The following is a 21,674-nucleotide window of genomic DNA, read 5'->3' on the forward strand; positions in this document are numbered from 1 at the left end:
ATCAGGGTCTTAACCACTTCTGGAGATTTTAAAGCCAACATTTATATATATAATTTACTGTCAGCAGCACATTTAGTTTGGCTTGCTAAAACCCTTTGTACTAGTGTTCAGTCTTCACTACTGTATCTTTCAAGTGAGAAGTCAAAAAAGAGGCTTAGGTTTCTTTTGTTAAAAGTTTGCACAAGAGGAAGATGAGTAGTTCTGAATATTGGAAGACACAACAGAATATACTTGCAAAGCCCCTTCACATACTTGTTCCTTGAAAGGAGTGTCTGAAAGGGACACAAAAGAGAGGATGTTCTAAAGTAAGTCTTAAAGAGCATGCCATGGATTTATAGAATTTTAAAGCAAGAAGGGGACTTAATGTAATGTGACTGCCTGTCTGAAACAGAACATTTCACGTAATACTCACTACTAGCTAAAAACAAGTCTTGCTTAATGACTGCAGTTTATTACTTATTGCAAGACATGTATAAAATTACTTGCAGAGGGATACTGGATTAAAGTATTTAAGTTTTAGCAGTAGAGGGAGAACTGAGTATAAACAGGTACCTAGTCTCTGCACATTGGGGGAGATTCTAAAACAAAGCTAATGAGGAAAAATACAACTTTAATACTTTTTAAATGTGAGACTCCATAGATATTTTGCAAATGTTTCAGTAAAAGAGGATAGGGATGTATTACAAGTACATCACATAAGGACCTGCTATTTAATTTTCAGACTACTTGCTTCTCACTTCCTACTCACCCTAATATTCACAAAAGATGTTTTTCAGCCACAATTACCTTATCTGACAATCCACTCTGTAACACACTGTTTCTTGCTATTTCACACAAGTCACAGGTACTTAGTTTCCACACCTGGGCTGCAATAGCATATTCCTCCATGAGAGCTTCCTATATCACCAAAACATGTTTAGTATCAAATGATAAATAATGTAAATACAATGTAAATGTGGATATGCAGTCATTACTAATTAAGGAATTTATACATGCTGTTTAGATAGCTGTGAAAACTTACAGGTTTAAGACATTAACATCACAATTACTAACAAAGAGGATTGTTTATTTAAAATTTTCCAAGGGTGACTTGTTAAATAATAGGCACTGGGTATTGAGTTATTTTAGCCTAAGAAATTGCAGCCTGTAGTCCAGATCCTCAAAGGCATTTATTAGACAATTTCAAATGAGATTCTGGGGAATAAAAAAATCTTGGAGGATCTAGGCTTAAATCTTTAGTGAATATGCTACATAGACAGACAGGGCAATTTCTCACTTCTAACCTCCCCTACAACAAGAAGGATGTTGGGTCTGACTCTAGTGCGCTCTCACATCTAAGGATGTCCCACACTGTGTGTAATTCACTGTGTTGCATTACACCCATGCAAAAAGCCCCCACCTCGCTGTCTTTTCTAGCAGAGGCATGTATATCGTGGGCAAGAAGCAAGCCTGGGTGAAGCACAGCAGAGCTTGGCTTATCCTCAGAAGACTGACAGTTGAGCAATGTCATTGTAAGGCACAGCGTGACTCAAGTCTGCGCTGATGACAAAATTGGAGCATCGTAACAACCAGTGACCAGGTATTTCTGACCTGCCAGGCCACCCAAGGGCAAAAACCAGTTTCAGTTCACTGAGCAAAGAGCTTATGTGATCTTCAGAAACTCCACATGGTGTTTTAGTAATGTACTTCCCCAGATTTATTAGTAAGGAAACTGGACTTTCCTGGCACTCTAGAGGATTGTTTATGAAGGCTCAAACCTCCCTCCAGCCTCATCCTTCATTCTATACTTCAACAGCCAACACTGGAGAGGCAAGAGTACAAAAGAAACATAATTAGGAAATTAGACATTTCCCTCTGAAACCTAATAGTGAGCAGTAGACTGAGAATGAGGAAGAATAATGAATGAAGTGACTGAAAGACATGGAACTTTATATCCTAAGCAATGATATAAAACAGCTTTCAGGTCATTCTGGACCTATGAGGTACACTGTTCCCAAATTCGAAGACAAGTGATTTTTGCAATTCTTACCTTTGTATAATGAAACTGCATAGGATCATCTGTAGAGAGAGAGACATGAAGTCCCTTATGTAGAAATTCCCGTAGTGGATTTTTTGAGTACTCTAGGAATAGGCTGTTGTTACTAAGTGGAGACATTGCAATGGGTATTTGTGCAAGATAATAAAGATACTGGAGGACAGGACTCTACAAAAACAAACAAACAAACAAACACAGTCAGCATTGAGTGGTACTATGGGACAGTGGGGAAAAAAAAAAAAGTGTATCTCCATTAGGGAAAATGGAAACAATATTACAGTGGGAGGATGAAGATCAAAAAATTTATGTTGACACTGAACTCTGACTTTTTTAGAAAATATTTAAGAGTCTGAATTGTAAATTGTTACTGATCTTTATAAAAATAATTTATGTTCCTCAAAACAAGACTGCAGCCTTGTCTTTAAAAATAAAGTGACTTTAACTTTACTGTAGATTAGAAAGCGTATATGACTATTAAGGGTGCTGCATTTGATACTAACAACGTACCTGCCCCACAAGCTTGAAGTCACAAATAACATCACATGTATCAAAGCTGCTAAGCCATTCGTTATTTTCAAAACTGCAGTCCAATTTGAGGACCAAAAATAGTTGTGATTTATTAGACATTACGTGTTGCTATGCATGTAATATAAATAATCTGTAGTCACCTCATCTTTATTTATTACTGTTTTTGGCTCAAGCAACCAGTGAATCTAACAAGCACCTTCATTATTATTATCTGTCTGTTCTGCCAGGTTATCCCACCAAGCTGAGCAGGAGAGTGAAGAGGAGAATACTCTGGGTCATGTGCAGCCTTAGTACTACTATGTCTGGGTCTAATTTTAGGAATCAGTGGTTCAGAGGATAACGTCAGACATGGTTTTAGACAAAACTATTCTTTATTCTTGGACACATTGTAAAATACAGAGAGAATTTTCTAACACTAACCCGAAAATTCAATTTATGAGAAAATTTTCAGAAGAATTACAACACTCATGTTTCAAGTCTGCCACCCACTGACAAATTATTTTAATTACAAAACAGTGGCCTGGGGATGAGGAGTTGTACAATGGTTATTTACTGATATGCCAGAAATAATGTCTGTCCTAGCCACGACAGTCAAGCTGTATATACAGTATTGCCGTGTTATACAGTTATGTTAAATTTCATGATCAAATGATCCCAGTTACTCTAGATATAAATAATCAAAACCTTTTGAATGAATGCTGAAGCACAGGGATTTTAGTCACCTTTGTCCCTGTGCAGAAAAAAACTAGAGCTTTCCTTAAATAATTCTAAGATCTAAAACAAGGAGTAGTAACAAGCTAAAGTAGTTTTTTTCCACTACAACTAAAGTTCTGCTTACAGTAACCAAAAGCAGGCATCACCAAGCCCTTGACATATAAGAACAGTTGATTTTTCCTATAAAGACAGAGCTTTAAAATATTCACGTGGTAAAATATCTGTTTTTGTAGCTTAAATAAGAAATAGGAAGCTCTGCTAAGCTTATGCTTTTATGATCAAAGTGAAGAGTAACTTGTGCCATGCTAAGAATATTAATTTGGGACTGTCCAGATAAGTTAACTTGGTGACTGCTATTTGAACCAGTGACTGATGTCTAAGCAGATAGTGATTAGTTTAGATGAGCAAGCAAGCAATACCTTCTTCAAGAGCAATCCATGAGAAATGTTGTCTGCTGTCAGAAAGGCTGATACAAGATGCGTGATAGACCCAGCTTCTCCACAGTGAGGTCGAAACAGAAAAGTACACATGCCTCTTTCCCTGAGGAGATTAAAACCAAGTTCCACTAACAAGAAATGCATTATTATCTATCTGTTATGTATATAATTATCATTAATATGGTATTTAAAATAAAAATATATGCATTTTCATACAGTTTGGCATGACATCCCATCAGGCCTACATATCGGCCTATTGAGCTGCTGTCAAATAGGGCAGGTCCCTCTACCCAAGTCTCTTCCACGACCTGATGTATTTGTGTGTTCCTTCTTCTTTCCTTCCCCAGTTACAACTCATTTAGCAATTGCTTACCTACTGGGTGAACAGTTGATCAGGGAATTTTAGTTATTATGCTAGACTTCACACTATAATTTCTAGAACTATTTTATTTGTATCATCAATATATAAAAATGATGCTCTGTTTTAAGTTATAATGGACCCTGTCTATACAGTGCAGACGCATACTCCAAGTCTTTGGGGGTGTTCAAAACAGAATTTCAACAAGGACTGCTGGAGAATATAGCAATTTGAGGATATATGGTCAGTAATGCTTCTCCTGAAAAAGGATCTGAGGATGTAATCTAACTTTGCTGATGTAGTTCATATTATAGAAAGTGTAAAACAGTCTTGCAATGGACTGGCTGCGATGTCTCAAACACTTACTGTGTTTAGTGGTGTGAACAGTTTTACTGACTTGTTGATGAGTTGTTTCATTGTCTCACCTAGCTATAAAGATGATTTTATGATTACCTAGGGAGATTTTCAAACGGTAACTGAAATGATCTTGAGGTTAAAAAGAAATGTGTAAGTTCTGACAGAATCTCTGTTTTTGAAAAGACAAAAAGTGTACACTACAGAGAATGCAGAGAAAGACAGGAGGAAGGGATGACTTTAGTTTTAGTTCTGTAATGAACAAGACAACTCAGCAGGTATCTAACAACTAGATCTGCCTAAGTACAAAGCAATCTAAGGTGGATGTTTTTATTATGAGATTTGATTATATAGGCTGGTAGAGAAAGAAATGCTTAAGGTAGCAGTGGGAGAGGGGAAGAGGAGAGGACAAATAACATTTTGATTGTAAACTCGAATAAGACTTGTTAAAATGACAATTTATGTACCTCCTATAAGAAAATTCCCCAACATTTTATAAATAATGAACCAAATCCTTGCAGGGCAGGTGATGATACTGCAATGTCAACGGATGACCTCTCTGTGCCTCAATTTGAGTCAGTTGTGCAGATCACTTGGCAAATCAGCTATAAATTCAGGAACATAACCTCAAGTTGAATTTCAGGCTTAACTGAGGCAATGCCAAAATTTGCTTTCACAGTCATGATTTCTTATTCAGAATCATACATCCCTGCATTATTTGCCTAGGCATTGGTATCAAAAGTGATAAAACTGAATGAATCAGAAAGGACATTTAAGTTAATTAGCTAGATGTGTGGTTTATATTTATGGCTTCCTTTGTCTGTCTTCGGTAACAGCAGCAGCCCTTAAACTAGCATTTCACAACTTTGTATCTCTGAAATCACCACGAGATAACAAGCTACCAACAAGTATGTTAGATTTGGAAATCCACTGTGAATCTGAACAAAGACCAACAAGTCAATTTTGTGGGGTTTCTTTTCTTTCTTTTTTTGTTTTAAATATATTCAGATTTAAGGAATTTATACACAAATGTCAAATGAAGATACTAATCTGATGCCTTTACAATTTCTGAGTATTTCATTTAAGTCTATAGTTAACATTTTCAGAATAAATCATGTACCCCTCTTGGACTCTTTGAAATAGTTTGAGATAACCTTTGCTTCCATAGATGTATGATTTAGACACAGACTTGAGTCAAGACCAAGATTACTAACTGTTTTTTTCTTTCTGGAAACTCATAACAGGGCAAAATGACTACTTACTTCCTAAGGTTGTTTAGCAACATGATGTTGACATACATGTAATACAAATAATAGCTATATGGGGGATTCTTCTCACTGGTCCATAGGTCAGGGTTAAGGCTTTTGTCAGAAAACATATGGCCACTATGTTTGGATTCATCATCAACACTGTCAAAGCCAGTCACCTGTGGGAGATGAGATTCACAGGAATTAGTGCTTTCAAGAAGCAAACTTTGATGTTACTTCTGTTTCAGGACTTGTTTGCACAAAGCATCTAGTTGCCCTCCTTATACTAGCAGTCCTGCTGTTCTGCCCTTCTACCATACCATGCAGACAACAGGAATAGCATGTTTTCTTTGAAATGTTACCCAAACAGCAACTCTCATTCCAGAAACTAGTTCTACTATGAAGCAGGGTTTGCAGAAGCACAAATAAAGAACAAGCATGAACATGACACATTCCTCCTGTTATGCAGGAAGATGAGTCCTGCCATTGATGCATCAGTGTTCAGAAGTGTGCGATCTTAACAAGGCACAACAGTATGGGGTGAGGGGAAAAGAAAAAGAAGTCTCTTAGATACAGATTATAACCCTTTGAACTCATCTGCTTTGTTATTTGAACAGCAGCTGTAGGCCAGAAGCTCTCAGGAAACCTTGAGTTCTGATTTGAGGTATGTTCACAAATGTCTCTCTTAATGAGGTCAACCAGATCTTTCCTGAGCCCCATCAGGATCTACACGTTGTTTCCCTTCAGTCGCCTCCTTTTTGGAGGTCAGTCTCAGAGGCAAGCTCCTTCACATACCAGATTAGTAGGTTCCCTCTCCGCAAGAGCATGTGAACATTTTTTGGTCCTTCATTATAGAGAGGACTACTGGCAGTACAAATAAATAGCTGTTGAGCTGTTTTAAAACAGTAATAAGTATTCTACATAGGAGAAAGGTTCTTTTAGTGTCTGGCAACAGCTGTGTTGAATAGGAGAGGCTCCATTTCATGTAAGACAGAAAATCTGAGCATACTTACATATTTGAGGAAAAGGTGCAATTCTTTGTGGTCTTTGGGATTGATTGTTGCTTCAAACAAAGGTACAAAAATGTTCTCTAACATCTTCCCAAAACTAGGCAGAATATTTTTTGACCTAAATATATCACTGAAGGGGAAAAAATACACACAGTTGTGACTATTCTTTAATCATCTTATGTTTTTCATCAGTTTTCACATTTCCTTTCATTTCTGTTTATATTCTAAGGCTTCAGTTTTCCCAGGATTGAGAAATCCAAAGTTTAATGTCAAGGCAGGGATTGTTTCTGTGCTTTGTTTCCTGCACTGCCTGGCATTCTGCTTCATCCAGACTCTGCAGAAGTTCCTGAGTGCTCCAAAAATAGTGCAAGTAAGCAGTGGTAGATGTAGTCTCAAGAACAATGACCCCTTTCCTTTACAGCAATCCAAGTACTAAAAAGGGAGATAAGGAACCACCCCTCACGAGAGTCTGTTCTCTAGTTTTAACTACTCTAAATGAAAGTAAAATGTTATGGTTTAGTGAGGCTTTCACAAAAGAGAGGCAGTACTTCAGTGAGTCATTAAATGCATGACTTAATGGAAGCACTGGTGAGGGGTCTGGAGAACAAGTCTTACGAGGAGCGGCTGAGGGAGCTGGGGTTGTTCAGCCTGGAGAAGAGGAGGCTCAGGGGCGACCTTATCGCTCTCTATAGGTAACTTAAAGGAGGCTGTAGAGAGGTAGGGGTTGGTCTGTTCTCCCACGTGCCTGGTGACAGGTCGAGGGGGAATGGGCTAAAGTTGCGCCAGGGGAGGTTTAGGTTGGATATTAGGAAGAACTTCTTTACTGAAAGGGTTATTAGGCATTGGAATGGGCTGCCCAGGGACGTGGTTGAGTCACCATCCCTGGAGGTCTTTAAGAGACATTTAGATGTAGAGCTTAGTGATATGGTTTAGTAGAGGACTTGTTAGTGTTAGGTCAGAGGTTGGACTAGGTGATCTTGGAGGTATCTTCCAACCTAGATGATTCTGTGATTCTGTGAAAAGAGAGGAACTTTCTCCTTAGTGAGAAATACACTCTGGGAGATACATGCGACTATAACAGCTCTTTCTCTACTCATATTTGAACTATGCAATTTCAAAACACAAAGCTCAGCCATTTAAGGCTGGCAAAATCATCACGGGAGACTGTACTAGTTACAATACACAGTAGTAGAAACACAAAACATTTAATAATGGACTTAAAAGTCCCAAAGGATGCTTAAAAACTTAGCAGTACTAATACTGATTTAAGCTTGCAACTTAATATAACATGCGGGTCATAACAATGCGGGTTGCATTTCTAAGTTCACTGTCATGTAGTCACTGGTCTTAAGGAAGTTTGATGATAATGGTCTTGCAGAGCAATTTCTGCTCCCTTACGGAATTCAGGAGTTGATTTATTTTCATTACTGAATTGCATTTTACATTGTCTTTGAATGCAACTTAATTTCATCCAGTTGTGATTTTTGTTTTTAGTATCTTCAGGCTTTAAAGTATTTCACAGTTGTTTTGAATGGCTTCATACAAGTACATTTAAACCACATCTCCTCCTCCACCCCCAGACTGTCATGAGATTTGCAGCAATGGTCAAGAATAAGTTTCCCAGGCTGTTGCTTATAAATAGAACTACAGAACAGCTCATAAGCCATTAAAAAAAAATCAGAAATTAAAATAAATTCATTAGGATGATTTCAAACTCTTAGGATTACCAAGAACTCACGATTACTTACTAGATTCTGGGAACCTGAATTATCCAGCGCATATTTGGGGAATAAACTTTATTTTTAATGAACCATTTTGCCAAGTTCAGCCATTCATCAGGAGACCGTCCATAAATGGATAATCGGGGTTCTGTATACTGGTATTTACTTTCTTCTAGTTCACGGGCTACTTCCTATTGAACAATAAATATATTTGCTTTAGTATGGACACTGAATATCATTAACAGCTAGTAGTATATTCACCACTGTATTTTCCTCAGACCAGGTATAGCTTTGTACTGTTACTCCTTAAAGGGAATTGCTAGTCTGTTAATTCATTGTTTTTTTGATTTTAGGTATTTAAATGTTCTACCAGAATGCCATTTGAGTATAACTAATTGTAACACCTAGATTTAGAGGACAAAATTTTTGTGCAACTATTCCAAATATTTTTGCAAGACATGTTCAAAACTGGTAAATCAGAACAATAATACTTTATACCATCATAAATGACTGCATAAAATAAGCAGAGCATTAATGAATCTGACCTAGAACTCATGGTACTAAGTAATTTTAAGACTATTAATTTTAGACAAGTACTTATGTATATCTAAAAATCATTGATATCTAGTTCATGAATACAACTAATTCTTTTGTTGTAAGAAGCAAACCTGAAGCCTGTGCATGTGTGTGCAGATACAGATTTCTGTAGAGGTGCTTTCTTAGGTCTTCCCTTCCCTAGCAACTAGCACCAGCCAACTACATCCTAACAAAATATTAAGCCAGTGATTTGAGTCTTGGCAGCTCCCCATTAGTTTGAAACTGCACACAACTCTGCTTTGAACTTACACACAGTTTAGAGCTCAAACAATTGTTTAGGAAGCAGCAGTGGCTGACTTAGCAGAGGCCTTTCTGATAAATTGGTAGAGCAAGCTTAATACTTGAGAATCACTTAACCACACTGCTAACTCTAGATACAGTTACCACAAATCTTTTGCTAACCCTTACTTCTCTACAGCTGGAAAAGCATAAAAATTATTTACCTTGACCATGCGAGCAAAATATTCACCACCAATGTAGTTCTCAGTTTTCAAATACAAGTCCCTCAGCTCACTGGCACCAACTGGATTGTACTTAGAATTGAATTTGTCAAATCGATGAAATGTTTGACGACCCTGTAGAAGGAAAAAAAATAATCTTGGTTTTAAGTACACAATATAAATAAAATTGCCTAGAAATAAAATGCACAAAGAAGAAAAGAGCTATGCTTAGTTCAAACATGAAGTAATGCATGAGTTTAAATTCTGATTTAATGTTATCATGAAAAAAATGTAGAAAACAGAATTTCACACTTAGAAAACATAGTTTTTTCTTATTTTGGTATCTTACTTACTGCATGGACATCTAAAGAGTCTACAGTGAGGTCATAAGGGTCCATGTGAAGGCTTTCAAAGACTTGCTTTAAGGTCATCTTCTTGCCTTTTTTCTCTGCAACAATCCTGTCTGGCTCTGTTTGATATGTATGCTTAATAAACCTCAGTAAGTGTTTCTGGTTCATGCAAGCAGCAGCATGGATATGAGTATCAACCTGAAACCAAAATAAGGTCATTCATGCTTGTTATATTTATATATAAACTTACTTTGTTAATTAATGTATGTCATTGACAACAATGACTAAAGCCTTCTAAAATATTCCTTAAGCAATGAATGGATTTGTGCCTCAGCAAGTCAAAATGTTTCAGAACCCTGACAGTTTGGTTTGGGGAGGATTATTCAATCATCAGAGCTATCAATAAAATAAAGTAGCTGTCAGTTAATAGTTCCCTTTTTATATAAGAAATTTTTCAACAAGATACATTACAAATGCCAATCACAGAATTGGGATTCAGAGAAAAATTTGAGACTTCCTTAAAGGATGCTCTGATCCCGTAGTATCCTTCAACATATTTCATCCATGAATCAATGAAGTTGTTCTAGGTACAAACCGTAGTTTATAACCATCCTCTCTGACTGAAAGGACCTGGAATTCTCAGCCACTTCCAAAAGCAGAAGTCATTTTTGGTTTTCGACCACATGAATCATTTCAGGTCTCATGCACGTGAGAGATTTTTGTCACCTTTTTCAAGTTTAATCATAATACAACAACTCATAATACTGACAGGCCTTTCAGTTTCTTCAGAACTGTTCACACACTGAGGGAGGTGCAAGCTTCACAGAAGGACTGAGAGCACTCCATTTTTTTTCTGGAGTGCCTATTTAAAAAAAAAAGTGACAAGAACAAAACAGCTTCCACTGATATTCTTCTCTTTTGCCTAGAAGTTTGCACTGCTATTTGAGCAGCCTGTATTAGATAGATCACAATCCAAAGAAACAACTGGTGAGGTCGGGGAGTTTGTTGGTTTAAGTTTTCCATTTTAAGTATGTGTAATTTCTGCCTCCAGCAGGTATATGCAATGAATAACACAGTCCACTTGCAGTCAAGGGTTCAGTATTTTTAACTACACAGATAAAGAACAGAAGAAATAAAACCAGGTATATTCCCCAACTTCTGCTTATATGAAAAGGCAGGTAATGCTGATAACTTCATGAGGACTAAGTACCTGAAAGGAAGGAATAGGCCTTAGCAGGGATAATGAGGAATTTAACAGCACAGAAGTATCTTGTGTGTGTGGAGCAGCACCTATGGGTACATTTGCTGTGAAATTCCTTGAGTAATCCATCCTGACTGAAAAACAGAATAGCCTGATGCATGTCCTAGCCAAAATAATGAAATGCCTCTAGCAACAAATTACTATCAATTTAAAAGCAAAACCAACAAAACACACACACACACACAAAAAAAAAAACACTGTCCTGATTATATTTCACAGTTGACAAAAATAAGCGCAAAAGCCCTGGGAACTGTTTGACAGACTCTGAAACTGCTCTCCAGTCCAGAGTGCCAGATCCTAGCAGAAGCAGTTTTAGCTCAGTAGTGCTACAGGCTGCCTGCTAAGCTTCACGTTAGCCTCCAGCCCAGGAACTAGCTGGATACGGAGGGCTGCAAGAGCAAGGATGTGTGGTAGAAACAGTCCCAGCTTTCACTATTTCTAACACTTGCCTTGTGCACCAGCTACAATTTCACATAACACTTCACGGTAAAATGTTACTTACTATGATTCCAAACCATCTCCTACCATATATATAGGACAGAGGAACTATGAGGTGTTTTTTTAGACTTATCACCTGAACCATCCTGTCCCTGTTATATATTATCTTGAAACATGTATTACAAACTGACTATATGTTGCTTCCTACTCCTGCAGAACCCTTCTGTAAGCTGGTCTTTTAAGACCTGTCAGTTCAAATATGCTAGACACTACAGCTGAATGAAGAGAAGCAAGAACCAGTCCTGTCTGGACGCAACAGGAGGTACAGTACTAATGCACAGGAAGCACTACTGTGTGTAAAATAGTAAAACCAGCTCTGCTTAACATATTATTATGTTCCCCGGAGTACCTGTATAGACATTTGAACCCAAGTGCATTTTATAAATGCTTACTTAAGTTAGGAATTGTCTTCTGTTTTAGAAAAACATTGTTTACTACAACCTGGTCCTGTACCAATGAAATCCTATGTACTAGCAGGTTTGGTTACCTTACCTGGGAGAACTAAATAACAGTTAATAGATACATAAGCTCTAAACATGCATGAGAAAGCAATATATAAGCATACAATACCAGTTACAGGGAACCTCAACAAGTATAGTTAATTTAGTTTCAGAATGTGGTAGTTTTCAGTGGTGGCTCAGCTACTGAAATTACTGTCCCTTCAAAACTTCCTCTTCCTTTAAATCAACATGACTCAGCTACTGTTATAAGGGAAAGCAAGGAGACATTTTGTTTGTTTGCTTGTATGCAAGGATCAGATGACAGAATAGTAACTGCCTTTCTTTTAAAGTCCTGCTTCTCTTTGAGAAATGCTTTTCTCAAGTGTGCCTCTGCAATTTGGCAAGTTCCTGTCAAATTCTCACCAGTCCCCATAACCATAACACACACAGCTCTATAGCTAAGCTAACCACATCCGGCTTATTCCCTGAGAACCAAGACCTGCCTTCTTTTCTTTCTCTTCCTCCCTCTCTCGAAATATAGTTATTGCCCGAGAGTGAGACTTTCTACCAGAGAATGCTTTTATCAGAGAAGATGCAGTACTTTGGCTACTTTAACTATCCAGTACATTATAACATTTACATAACCAGCAACTTTATACCAACAAAAATTTAACAGAGTAACACACAGCTTTTTCTTCATTCTGCATTTTAGGAGCTACTTCATTTTTTGGAAAGGTTTTAATGACTTGAGCTTTGACCTAGCCTAGCACATAATACATTAGTCTGCATGCTCTTGTGCATTTTCACAATTAAGGGTGCAATCCCATCCAAATGAAGCAGCATAGAATCTTTAGACATAGCTTATATGGTCTGCTCTGGTTAGAGATTTTTTTAAACTTGTATTTGAAACATTATCATGTTAGGGAATTGTTGCCAAACTCATTGTTACTTACTATGAAAGGCAACTACTAAAAAAAAGTGGAACCTATTCACTTTAAATAAGAGTGACAAATAGCCCCTTTGCCTCCTCCCTTACCCTAAAGAAAGACAAAACCGGTCCCATTCTTAAGCTGGTACTATCCTGTTCTTCATACATAAACTAAGCAAAGTCTTTTCTGGGACATGAATAACAATCCCCTACCACAAGGTTCATTTGCTTCTACTTGCATGCATTCTACCTGCATGTCCAGATTTATTACGCTGCCACTCCATCCCAATTTTCCCTTAGTGAAAAAATAAAAAACACTCGGCTGCACGCCCTTCGCCAAGCTCTCTGTAGTTCTTTTTCTCATCTCCCCCCAAGAGGAAGCATTTTATGCAAGGTCACATTAACCTTCAATGAAAAGAAGGAACAAAATGACTGCCAGAAGCCTATCTTGGAACACATGTGCCTTGTGTGAACTTTTTTTTTTTTAAACCAAATAAAGATAATGGTTAACCCAAAGCTTTCCTTACTTCTTTTAACTCCATCATCCCATTCAAGCAGTGGCAGACATCAGTTTTCTTTCAGTAATGGATGGTCGAATTCCCTTCCCTCATCAATTCTCCAAGTAATGGAGCCAGCCTGTCTTCCTCTGCACCTTCTCATTTCAGACCAGCCCTTTCCTTGTTGACCTGAGCACCCATGCCATTCTGTCCGCAGACTTTGCGAATGAAACACTTGTACTTCCCAATCAAGACAGTTACATCTGTGTACAGCTCACAGTGTGGAGTTCCCTTTGCCCCCCAACCACGCCTTGGAGGCCCCCCTTCCCTAAGCCGCTCTGCCTCCCTCCTCTTCCTGCATTGCTTCCCTTTGCTCCCACTCTCTCAAATATCCACAAATCATCAAGTCACATCAATTTCATGGATAGATTTCAGTGCATAGATTAATAACACCACAACTGCAAACTACCTGGTGTTCTGCATATGTGCACTTCAACTTGTGCATGCTTCTGCCCCAATAACTACGGGCTTCGTGGACTTCCCAGGGACTCCCCTGCAGCCTCAACACCCGATTGACAGTTCCACGTTGCACTGACAGATTCCCTGCTCACCAATATATTTACACTGCTTTTCAAAGAGGAAGCATTAGCTTTTCAAAGAGGAAGCAACAACCTTTTTCATTAAGCTTAATTCTTTACTTGTAGATCTATAATAGACAATGAAAGGCAGAAGACACAAAATTTTCTGTTCTAGGGCAATGTGTCATACCCTCAGGTCTGGTTGACTGACACACTGAAATAATGGCTGAAAAGAGAAAGCATATGGAAGGAGAACTAGGCCATCCATTTTTCATCTTTAGAAGACTATATCAAAGCTATTTGCAGTGAATGCAGTGAAGGACACCTATCAATGCAGTACATAGATACACTTCATAAAGGCAGCAAATAAATGTTAGGTAATCAAATATTTTGCCTTTACCTTTAAAAAAAAGAAAAGGAAACAACCTCCCCCCCTAAAAAGAACAATACAGACAAACCAAAGTTCCTATTAAGAGAAACCGCTCCTATACCAAAAAAGCACAGTAAATGCCTCCTGCAATTAGCAACATTTTAATAAAGTAAAAGAATATTCAACATCCTTCCTTTACATTGAAGGCGTATTTCAGCTGAAAGGCTGAACCACTGACCCTCAAATATCTGAGGCTGTTGGACAAATGGTCTGTTTGAAGCCCAGCTCAAAAACCTCGCATCCTTGTTTATGAAAACAAGATACCCTAGTACACAAAGGCTAGAACTCAGTTGTGTGCTGTGGAGCTAAACTTACTACTTTATTTCATTCCTAATGCAGTCAAACAGGAGTTATGTAGCAGTCACTGTGACTGCACTTTGCTATGCATTGGCTGGAGAACGTGGGAGAGCCTTTCTAATGGCAGACTCAAAAGTCTTGTCTAAAGTTAGCCTTCTCCTAAACAGACAGTTGTCCACCTCCTGTGGTGAGCCAAATGGAGTCAGTCACACTATCTTACCACCTGTGGACTCTCATCTGTGTAGTGAAACGTTTGTCTCATTATTAAAGGGTAATTTTCCAATTCCAGCTTGATCAGTGCAAAACATCTCCCTGTTTGCATTCTGGTCAAGTCCAATACCTCAAATATACACATACACTTCCCTTACTTAATGGAAATCTTATCTTGGGATTTATTATATTGATAAGCTCTCTGGATAATTCCCACTAAACCAGGAAAAGAAAAGGGCAGGGTCAGAGAGAAGGGAAAAGAACAATAAACTCCGATTGTCATGTCAGCAAATAATGCCGACCAGCTTTCTGCTGTACCTTTCTAAATACACTGATTTCTAAATACAGTGATAGACCTTGCTACTATATTAATGATTGCTTTAATTTTGTTATTTTCCATCAGTTACATTAGCAAACAGATTGTACCAGTATTTCCATACTAGTGTGTGACAGATGTAATCAACAACTTAAGTAACCTCTCTCTCGGGGGGTGAATCTTATTTCTTGCTTTTCATATGGGCAGTTTGTATTGTTAAGGATTGACTAAAAGAGAGACATCCTGAAAATATAGGCCCTAGTAGTGTCCATTTCCTATTATAAATTTCACTGTTGATACTGTTATTATTAAAGAAGCATTTCTGGTGAGTTATGGATCCAAACGTCACTTAGACTAGCAAGATAAAACGATTATTTGGGGGCTTACAGTAACTCTGTCTACAATGCAGTTTGCTTGCCACAGAGAGTGCTTTATAAAAATATTATCTGTAAGGGTTTAAGCAAGATTAACTCTGTGCTGCAAGATTTTTTTAAACAATATCTAGTAGTAGGACAAGTCTCTGCCAGAGAAGAGCAAGCTTGTTCCTGCTATCTTGAATTTGAGTGTTGAGTGATGCACATTTTGTGCTTCTGAACAACATTAATTCATTTGTAGACTGGCTTATTTACTACTAGATAATTAGAAAATAATTACATGCTCGGAGACATTGAACAGTTGCTTTTAAAAGTTGAACTGAGCAAGTAAAGCTTCTCTCTACTCAGACTGATTGCCAAGGGATTTATCTGATCCACACCTGTCCATTGCATCTCTCAGTCACCATATGTTTTATTATTAACACCTCTATCAGCTAGGCAAGTGTTTTATCCGAATGTAGCATGGAGTAAGTATCTTGGCTGGGGTTATGCAAGATAACTGCCAACAAGTTCAGATTCGAATCTTGGCCACTTGAGTGAATTAGCTAACAGATCCTCCCATCCACAGTCATAACAGATAAATTCTAATGAATTTCACGTTTTTAATCTAACAGTCCATCTGCTTCTGGCCATGTGAGAGACAGAGATACATTCATCAAACACTTTTGCTTAGCAGATTTTGTGCTTGACAGTTTATTACCTCAACAGTAGCAAACATTCAGCAGCCAGCACGCTGGACACTATAGAGAAAAGCCAAACTGACTTTTTGATGTACTAGCAAACCAAAACATAACAATTGTTGATCTAAATTCCAAAGTTACAAAGTAAGGACTACCTCTTTCAATTGTCTATGAAAAAAATGCAAAATGGACCTGAAATGGTTAAAAACACCACAATGATTACTGCTTTGTGAAGAAATCTCACTTATGAAACTGAAGCATTTTCTCTCCAGTAACATCCTTTAAAACTGAAGAAAGGGAAGCAAACTAAGCAACATAACACTGTTAATTCCATGCTTTTAAAAGAATGCAGCTCCCTTGAGTATGTCGTAGGAAATGAAACAAGTTCCTATGATTCCCCTAACCTGTCTCCTAATTAAATCCCAGTGCATATCAGATGCAGCTAAGAATATAACTCTAATAAGTGTGGGGTTTTTTGTAATGTTGTGCAGGCTTTAACTTTTTTAAACCAGATACTGATGGCAGTATGAAACATGAGTTCAGTTTCCATAGGAGATCTTTTGACATGTATTTATACACACGCAATTTCAATTTGAAGTGATTTTTTTTTACCCAAAATATATACAGCTGTTCATACTGCGGTTTATTATGACTTATCTACATGAAAGCACGCAAATGCAGTTGAGCTATCTTTTAAGCGAATTAACTAAACTCAATTAAGCCTGCACATGGATGCTTTTATTCATAATCCAAGCGAGCTTAATTTGATTGACTGTTTCAGTCCTTTAAAGCAATCTATATACAGTTAAACCCCTTTGATTCTGAAAAGGTAAATAGAGGAGTTTAGCATAATCCCTGGTCACTGCACCGAGCCTGTCTGAATTTAAGAAGAGATTGGACTGTGCACTTAGTCACATGGTCTGAACTTTTGGGTAGACCTGTGCGGTATCAAGAGTTGGACTTGATGATCCTTAAGGGTCCCTTCCAACTCAGGATATTCTATGATTCTATGATTCTATGATCCCTTTAACACACTTGCATTCAGGTTAATGTTCCTGAGTGTTACCATGTAGAAAAAAAATAGTATTCTGAAAATAACATAATTCAATTGAATAGTATTCCCACACAACTTCATGCATATCATCTACACCTCACACACACAAAAAAAGCAAAACTGTTGGAACTCCTGCTGAAAATAATGTCATGTCTTTAATCCTTCCCACACTTACCTTTCTCACATTATAGAAGTCTCGATGGGGATTGCTCTTTAGTTCTTTAAATTCAGACATTTCATTTAACATCTCATGTAAGCTAAATTTGGATTCTAAAAAGTTAAGCCGACGATGACAGTATGTCTTTCTGTAAAAGAAAACACACACAAAAAATTACCTGTAACTTAGAACTGTTTGTATTTCAAGTTCAGAAAGACCTTCAAAGGTTTCACAGTAAAAACAGATATTTTTAGAAATGAAATAAAGGGCAAATCCATACTTTGTTTCCTAGAGGTTAACACATACATTAGTCAATATCCAGTATTATATTAGACCAAAGTTACTTGTGAAACCACTAATGAAACAGAACTATACATAACCACGCTGTTAGGTGCTTCACATTGTCCAAATATTTTATCGCTCTATCTGTGCCTAAACCAAGTTCTTTTAGTAACGATATGACCAGAGAAAACAAAAAACTTAAAATGAAATGTGATATCAATTGCTACTGTTCTGGAATTGAAAAATCCAATAGAGCAGATCACCTTATATATAACAGAAACAACCTATAATCAAGACTTACTTTACTATGAAAATAAAGACTTTTTCCCCCAATGCTTACTTGCTTTTCAATGTGAGCCAAGATAAGGTCCAATATAAATTCATTTTTATGCCTTAGAAAGGCATCTATTGTGTAGATATATCAGTTTGGTTTTTTTTCCAAAATAGTTTTGTGCGCTCTTCTTAGAAAAGTCATGCTTTTTTGTTCCTGCTTGCCTACTCCTCCAGCTTCGCTTTAATCTTCTGTTATGGTTTTCATTCTCTTTTTAACAAATGATATGTTTGTTCTCTTCACCATCTGTCAATTCTTATTAAATCTACAATATTTTTATGGCACTATTAATGCAATACTCAGCCTTCTTTTTTTTTCTGCTTCTTTATTGACAATCTCTCCAAGGAACACAAATCCCGTAACAAATTTAAAGTCTGATTCAAACACAGTCTCGCTGTATCAGATACTGATCAAGACCAGTTTGCCTGCTGCAGGCTATCTTTGTTGGGTTATGCTGTAATTCTAAAGAATGGAAGTCTGAAGAGTAGGGGTAAGATTTCACCAGTTTAAGAAGAGCAAAGGTTAAAGAACAATGGGTTCTTGATGTCCAAGAAGGCCCATGTGTGACAGACATAAATAACAGACAGGAAAGCACTTGTTGCAAACAAGGAGACAACACAGTATGAAAATCTTATGCAACAGGATTACTGAAAAGACTTTTTTCCTCTTGGTTTGTGTATAGTTAACAGGAAGAGTGAATCAGCCTGCAAATGCTTAATCTGAAGAAGCAAAAGGAGCAAAGGATTGCTGCTGCATTCACAGAGCTGCTGAGTTTTCTAACATGTCCTACCAAGGCCCCTCCTTCTTCTGGCTTCCTTTACGTAGACTGTTAACAAATGCTGTAAAAAGAAGGGTCTTCAGTTTGTCAGTTTGGTTTCAAGTTTGTACTCATTGTCCTTTAATCTTCCCAATATCTGGCTCTCTTGGAATATAACACACTGAATGAAACTGGAAATGCATTTACCTAGAGCATACTGTAAAGCAGCATACTCAAGCTAACTTTGATCTGGAGCAGGAACACTGACAATAACGGCAGGAGCACAGGCTTTTGCTCTTGAATAAGTGGTTAGGGAATGGGACAGCTCTGTTCAGGCCAGCTGCTTTGCCGGCATAAGGCAGGCAGATTATGCTGCAGGTGCCATACACAAACTCCAGTAGGAAAAAATGCACCAGGTGTGACTAACTTGTCACATTGTCACCACGACTTGATCTCAAAGTCAGGAGGACTAGGAGTGCAGTGCTGGCAGGCAGGGCATATAGTTTGGAAGAACAGTCCAGGTTCCTGCTTTGTTCCATCCTGGGATGGATTCTTTTCCTTTCCTGGTGTTGAGGCTATAGGACACTGATGTTTCCAATACTCGGCTGGGAAGTAAACTTTAAAAACTAGATACACACATTTTCCCTATTCACTGGGCAAGGACTTTGCAGCGTACCAGTGACAATGCTAGAGTTGTTATATTTCTGGTTTTTGGAGATTTCCTGGGAGCTTGATGGTTCTGGGAAGTGAGACCTATTTTGATTATGCACGTGCAGATCAGTTTTGCAACACATGAGCAGTTAACTCACATTTGGAACAAACTGGACTGAGTATATTGCTGAGCTGTTATGTATATTGTACATACACAGTTTCTTTTCATGCAGCAAGAGCAGAGCAGACATTAAGGAATTCCAGACAGCTGTTCAAAACCTCAAATTCAGCACAGGCCGAAATAAAAAAGGTGAGGTTCAAGTTTCAAGTTTCAGTTCCCATGCCTCAAGAAGTTTAGGTCAGATTTGACTTGAATGGGAACGTTTGACTGATGTCTTGCTTTTCTGTTAACTGCTGCTCATTCTGCCATGGCTGATGCAAAGAAACTAAAAAGAAAAGAACATACAGCTAGATTTCATTTAAGTCTTTTTGTGATGTGTTAATGCTAGAGAAAGGCAAAACAAGCATGGCTGTAGAATGAATATTTTGAGGAATTAAATATCATAGAAATGAGAAATATTAAGGTAACTAGCAGCCTGAAGGGGCAGGGAAGAAAGAAAAAGAAAAACATACGTTGGACCATCTGCAATTAGAGCAAGAACATGGCTCAAGTCAAGAGTGTAGGTCTCCAGGTCAGGATATGGCAAACTCCGAGGCTCATTGAGTTCCATCATTTCTTTGTTATCATAAACAAAGGGAATGCCACCTTTTATCTTGATAACATAATCCAAATTGTCTGGAGCATCATCAAGATTGTAAGGATCTTCATTTTCATCTGGGGGTGAATGGAAGTCTGGAAATAAATTTACATTGTATTTAGAAGTAGCTTATACGAAAGGCCAAACAAGTAGAAAGAGAACTTTCTACTTCTATATTTCACTTTTAGCAGATCTCAATACTTGCATTAAAATTATATTTTTGGTTACTAGAGAAGATCTGTTGTTACAACATAGCTCTATTCTGACAGACTCATATTTAATTGCAGTCACTCAAGTTATTTAAGTGCCTACCTTTGTTCAAATATTTTAGTCTAATTATTAGAGTTCTATGAACCAATGTATAAATAGATTTAATACTATTCTTTATTAATGTATGATGACAAGTTTCAAATTAAGTTTTGAGAAGTATTTAAATTGGGATGGTTGAAAGTACAGTTTATATTTTAGAACAATCTAACAGTTGTAGACTTCATACCCACCTTCACTGCTTTCACTTTCTGACTCACTGTAATAATTTTGGAAGTTTATATTTAAGTATACAGTATGCAGCTGTTCTCATATTGAAACATTAACCAGAAAAGAACAGACTGCCTTACTTCTCCACCTCTGCCCCTCCCATAGTCTAGTGAGGTAAGACTAGTGCACACACAATACAATTGTCTTCTCTTTCTCTCAACAATCACTGAATACGCTTCACTCATGGTAGAGCAGGAAATAATTTAAGACCTTAAGACCCAGTGCTTCTCACTGTGACCAAGGCAGTGGTGGTGGTGTATTTTTTGTGTGTGTGTGTGTGTGTGTGTGTTAATAAAACTCCTTTTTTTTTTTTTTTTTGTTTAATTGGTTTTGCGTAGAACCAAGAAATGTGGAACCCAGAGGTATTACAACACAACTGTAGTTTTCTCCTTGGCCTTCTGATCATGACTGAAGTACCAGAAGCACAGTTAGGATTTGCTCAGTAGAGTTTTGTCATCCCTTACGAAATTAATTAAATCACAACTATATATTTATGTCAACTGAACTGCATCCTTGCACTCACTCTTATCATTCAGAATCCTTTTACCTCTTCAGTTAAACCAAGACTAAAAAGTAACTATCCACTTTTATCCGCCTAAAGCATCTGAACTTATGCTATAAACTGATATCATATTATAATATTCATAACTATCCATCTCTAACTTGTGCATATTAAGGCAGTGTGATATTTTATTATTAATAAAACATCAGCTTAAAACCGTAACTGTAAAAAAATCATTAACCTAACAATAGCTTGGAAATATCTTCTCAGCAGCTGTTCTAAAGTATCTATCCTGCTGTGAATATCCAGTGTACTGTTCTCTTTGCAGTCTTTCGGTATAACAAA

At 37.5% G+C, this 21,674-nt stretch overlaps 1 protein-coding gene across 9 annotated transcripts in view; it reads right to left on the bottom strand.

Moving 5' to 3' along the window:
- The window catches only part of AMPD3 (adenosine monophosphate deaminase 3), a 36,863-nt gene that overhangs the window by 6,099 nt on the left and 9,090 nt on the right, over nt 1-21,674 (bottom strand). For 8 of the 9 annotated variants that reach the window (XM_083839983.1, XM_083839981.1, XM_083839980.1 and 5 more), the window contains 10 exons: nt 20,166-20,385; nt 17,530-17,659; nt 9,795-9,989; nt 9,445-9,576; nt 8,432-8,595; nt 6,687-6,813; nt 5,689-5,852; nt 3,697-3,817; nt 2,030-2,203; nt 787-897 (listed from right to left, as the gene is read on the bottom strand). In XM_083839983.1, the coding sequence (XP_083696109.1) occupies nt 787-897; nt 2,030-2,203; nt 3,697-3,817; nt 5,689-5,852; nt 6,687-6,813; nt 8,432-8,595; nt 9,445-9,576; nt 9,795-9,989; nt 17,530-17,659; nt 20,166-20,385 (1,538 nt within the window). Of the gene's footprint in view, nt 1-786; nt 898-1,572; nt 1,802-2,029; nt 2,204-3,696; nt 3,818-5,688; nt 5,853-6,686; nt 6,814-8,431; nt 8,596-9,444; nt 9,577-9,794; nt 9,990-17,529; nt 17,660-20,165; nt 20,386-21,674 lie in introns of those variants that run through there. The other variant, XM_083839988.1, reaches the window with a different exon arrangement.

The sequence above is a fragment of the Anser anser genome (assembly GCF_964211835.1).
Source record: "Anser anser genome assembly, chromosome: 5".
NCBI lineage: Eukaryota > Metazoa > Chordata > Aves > Anseriformes > Anatidae > Anser > Anser anser.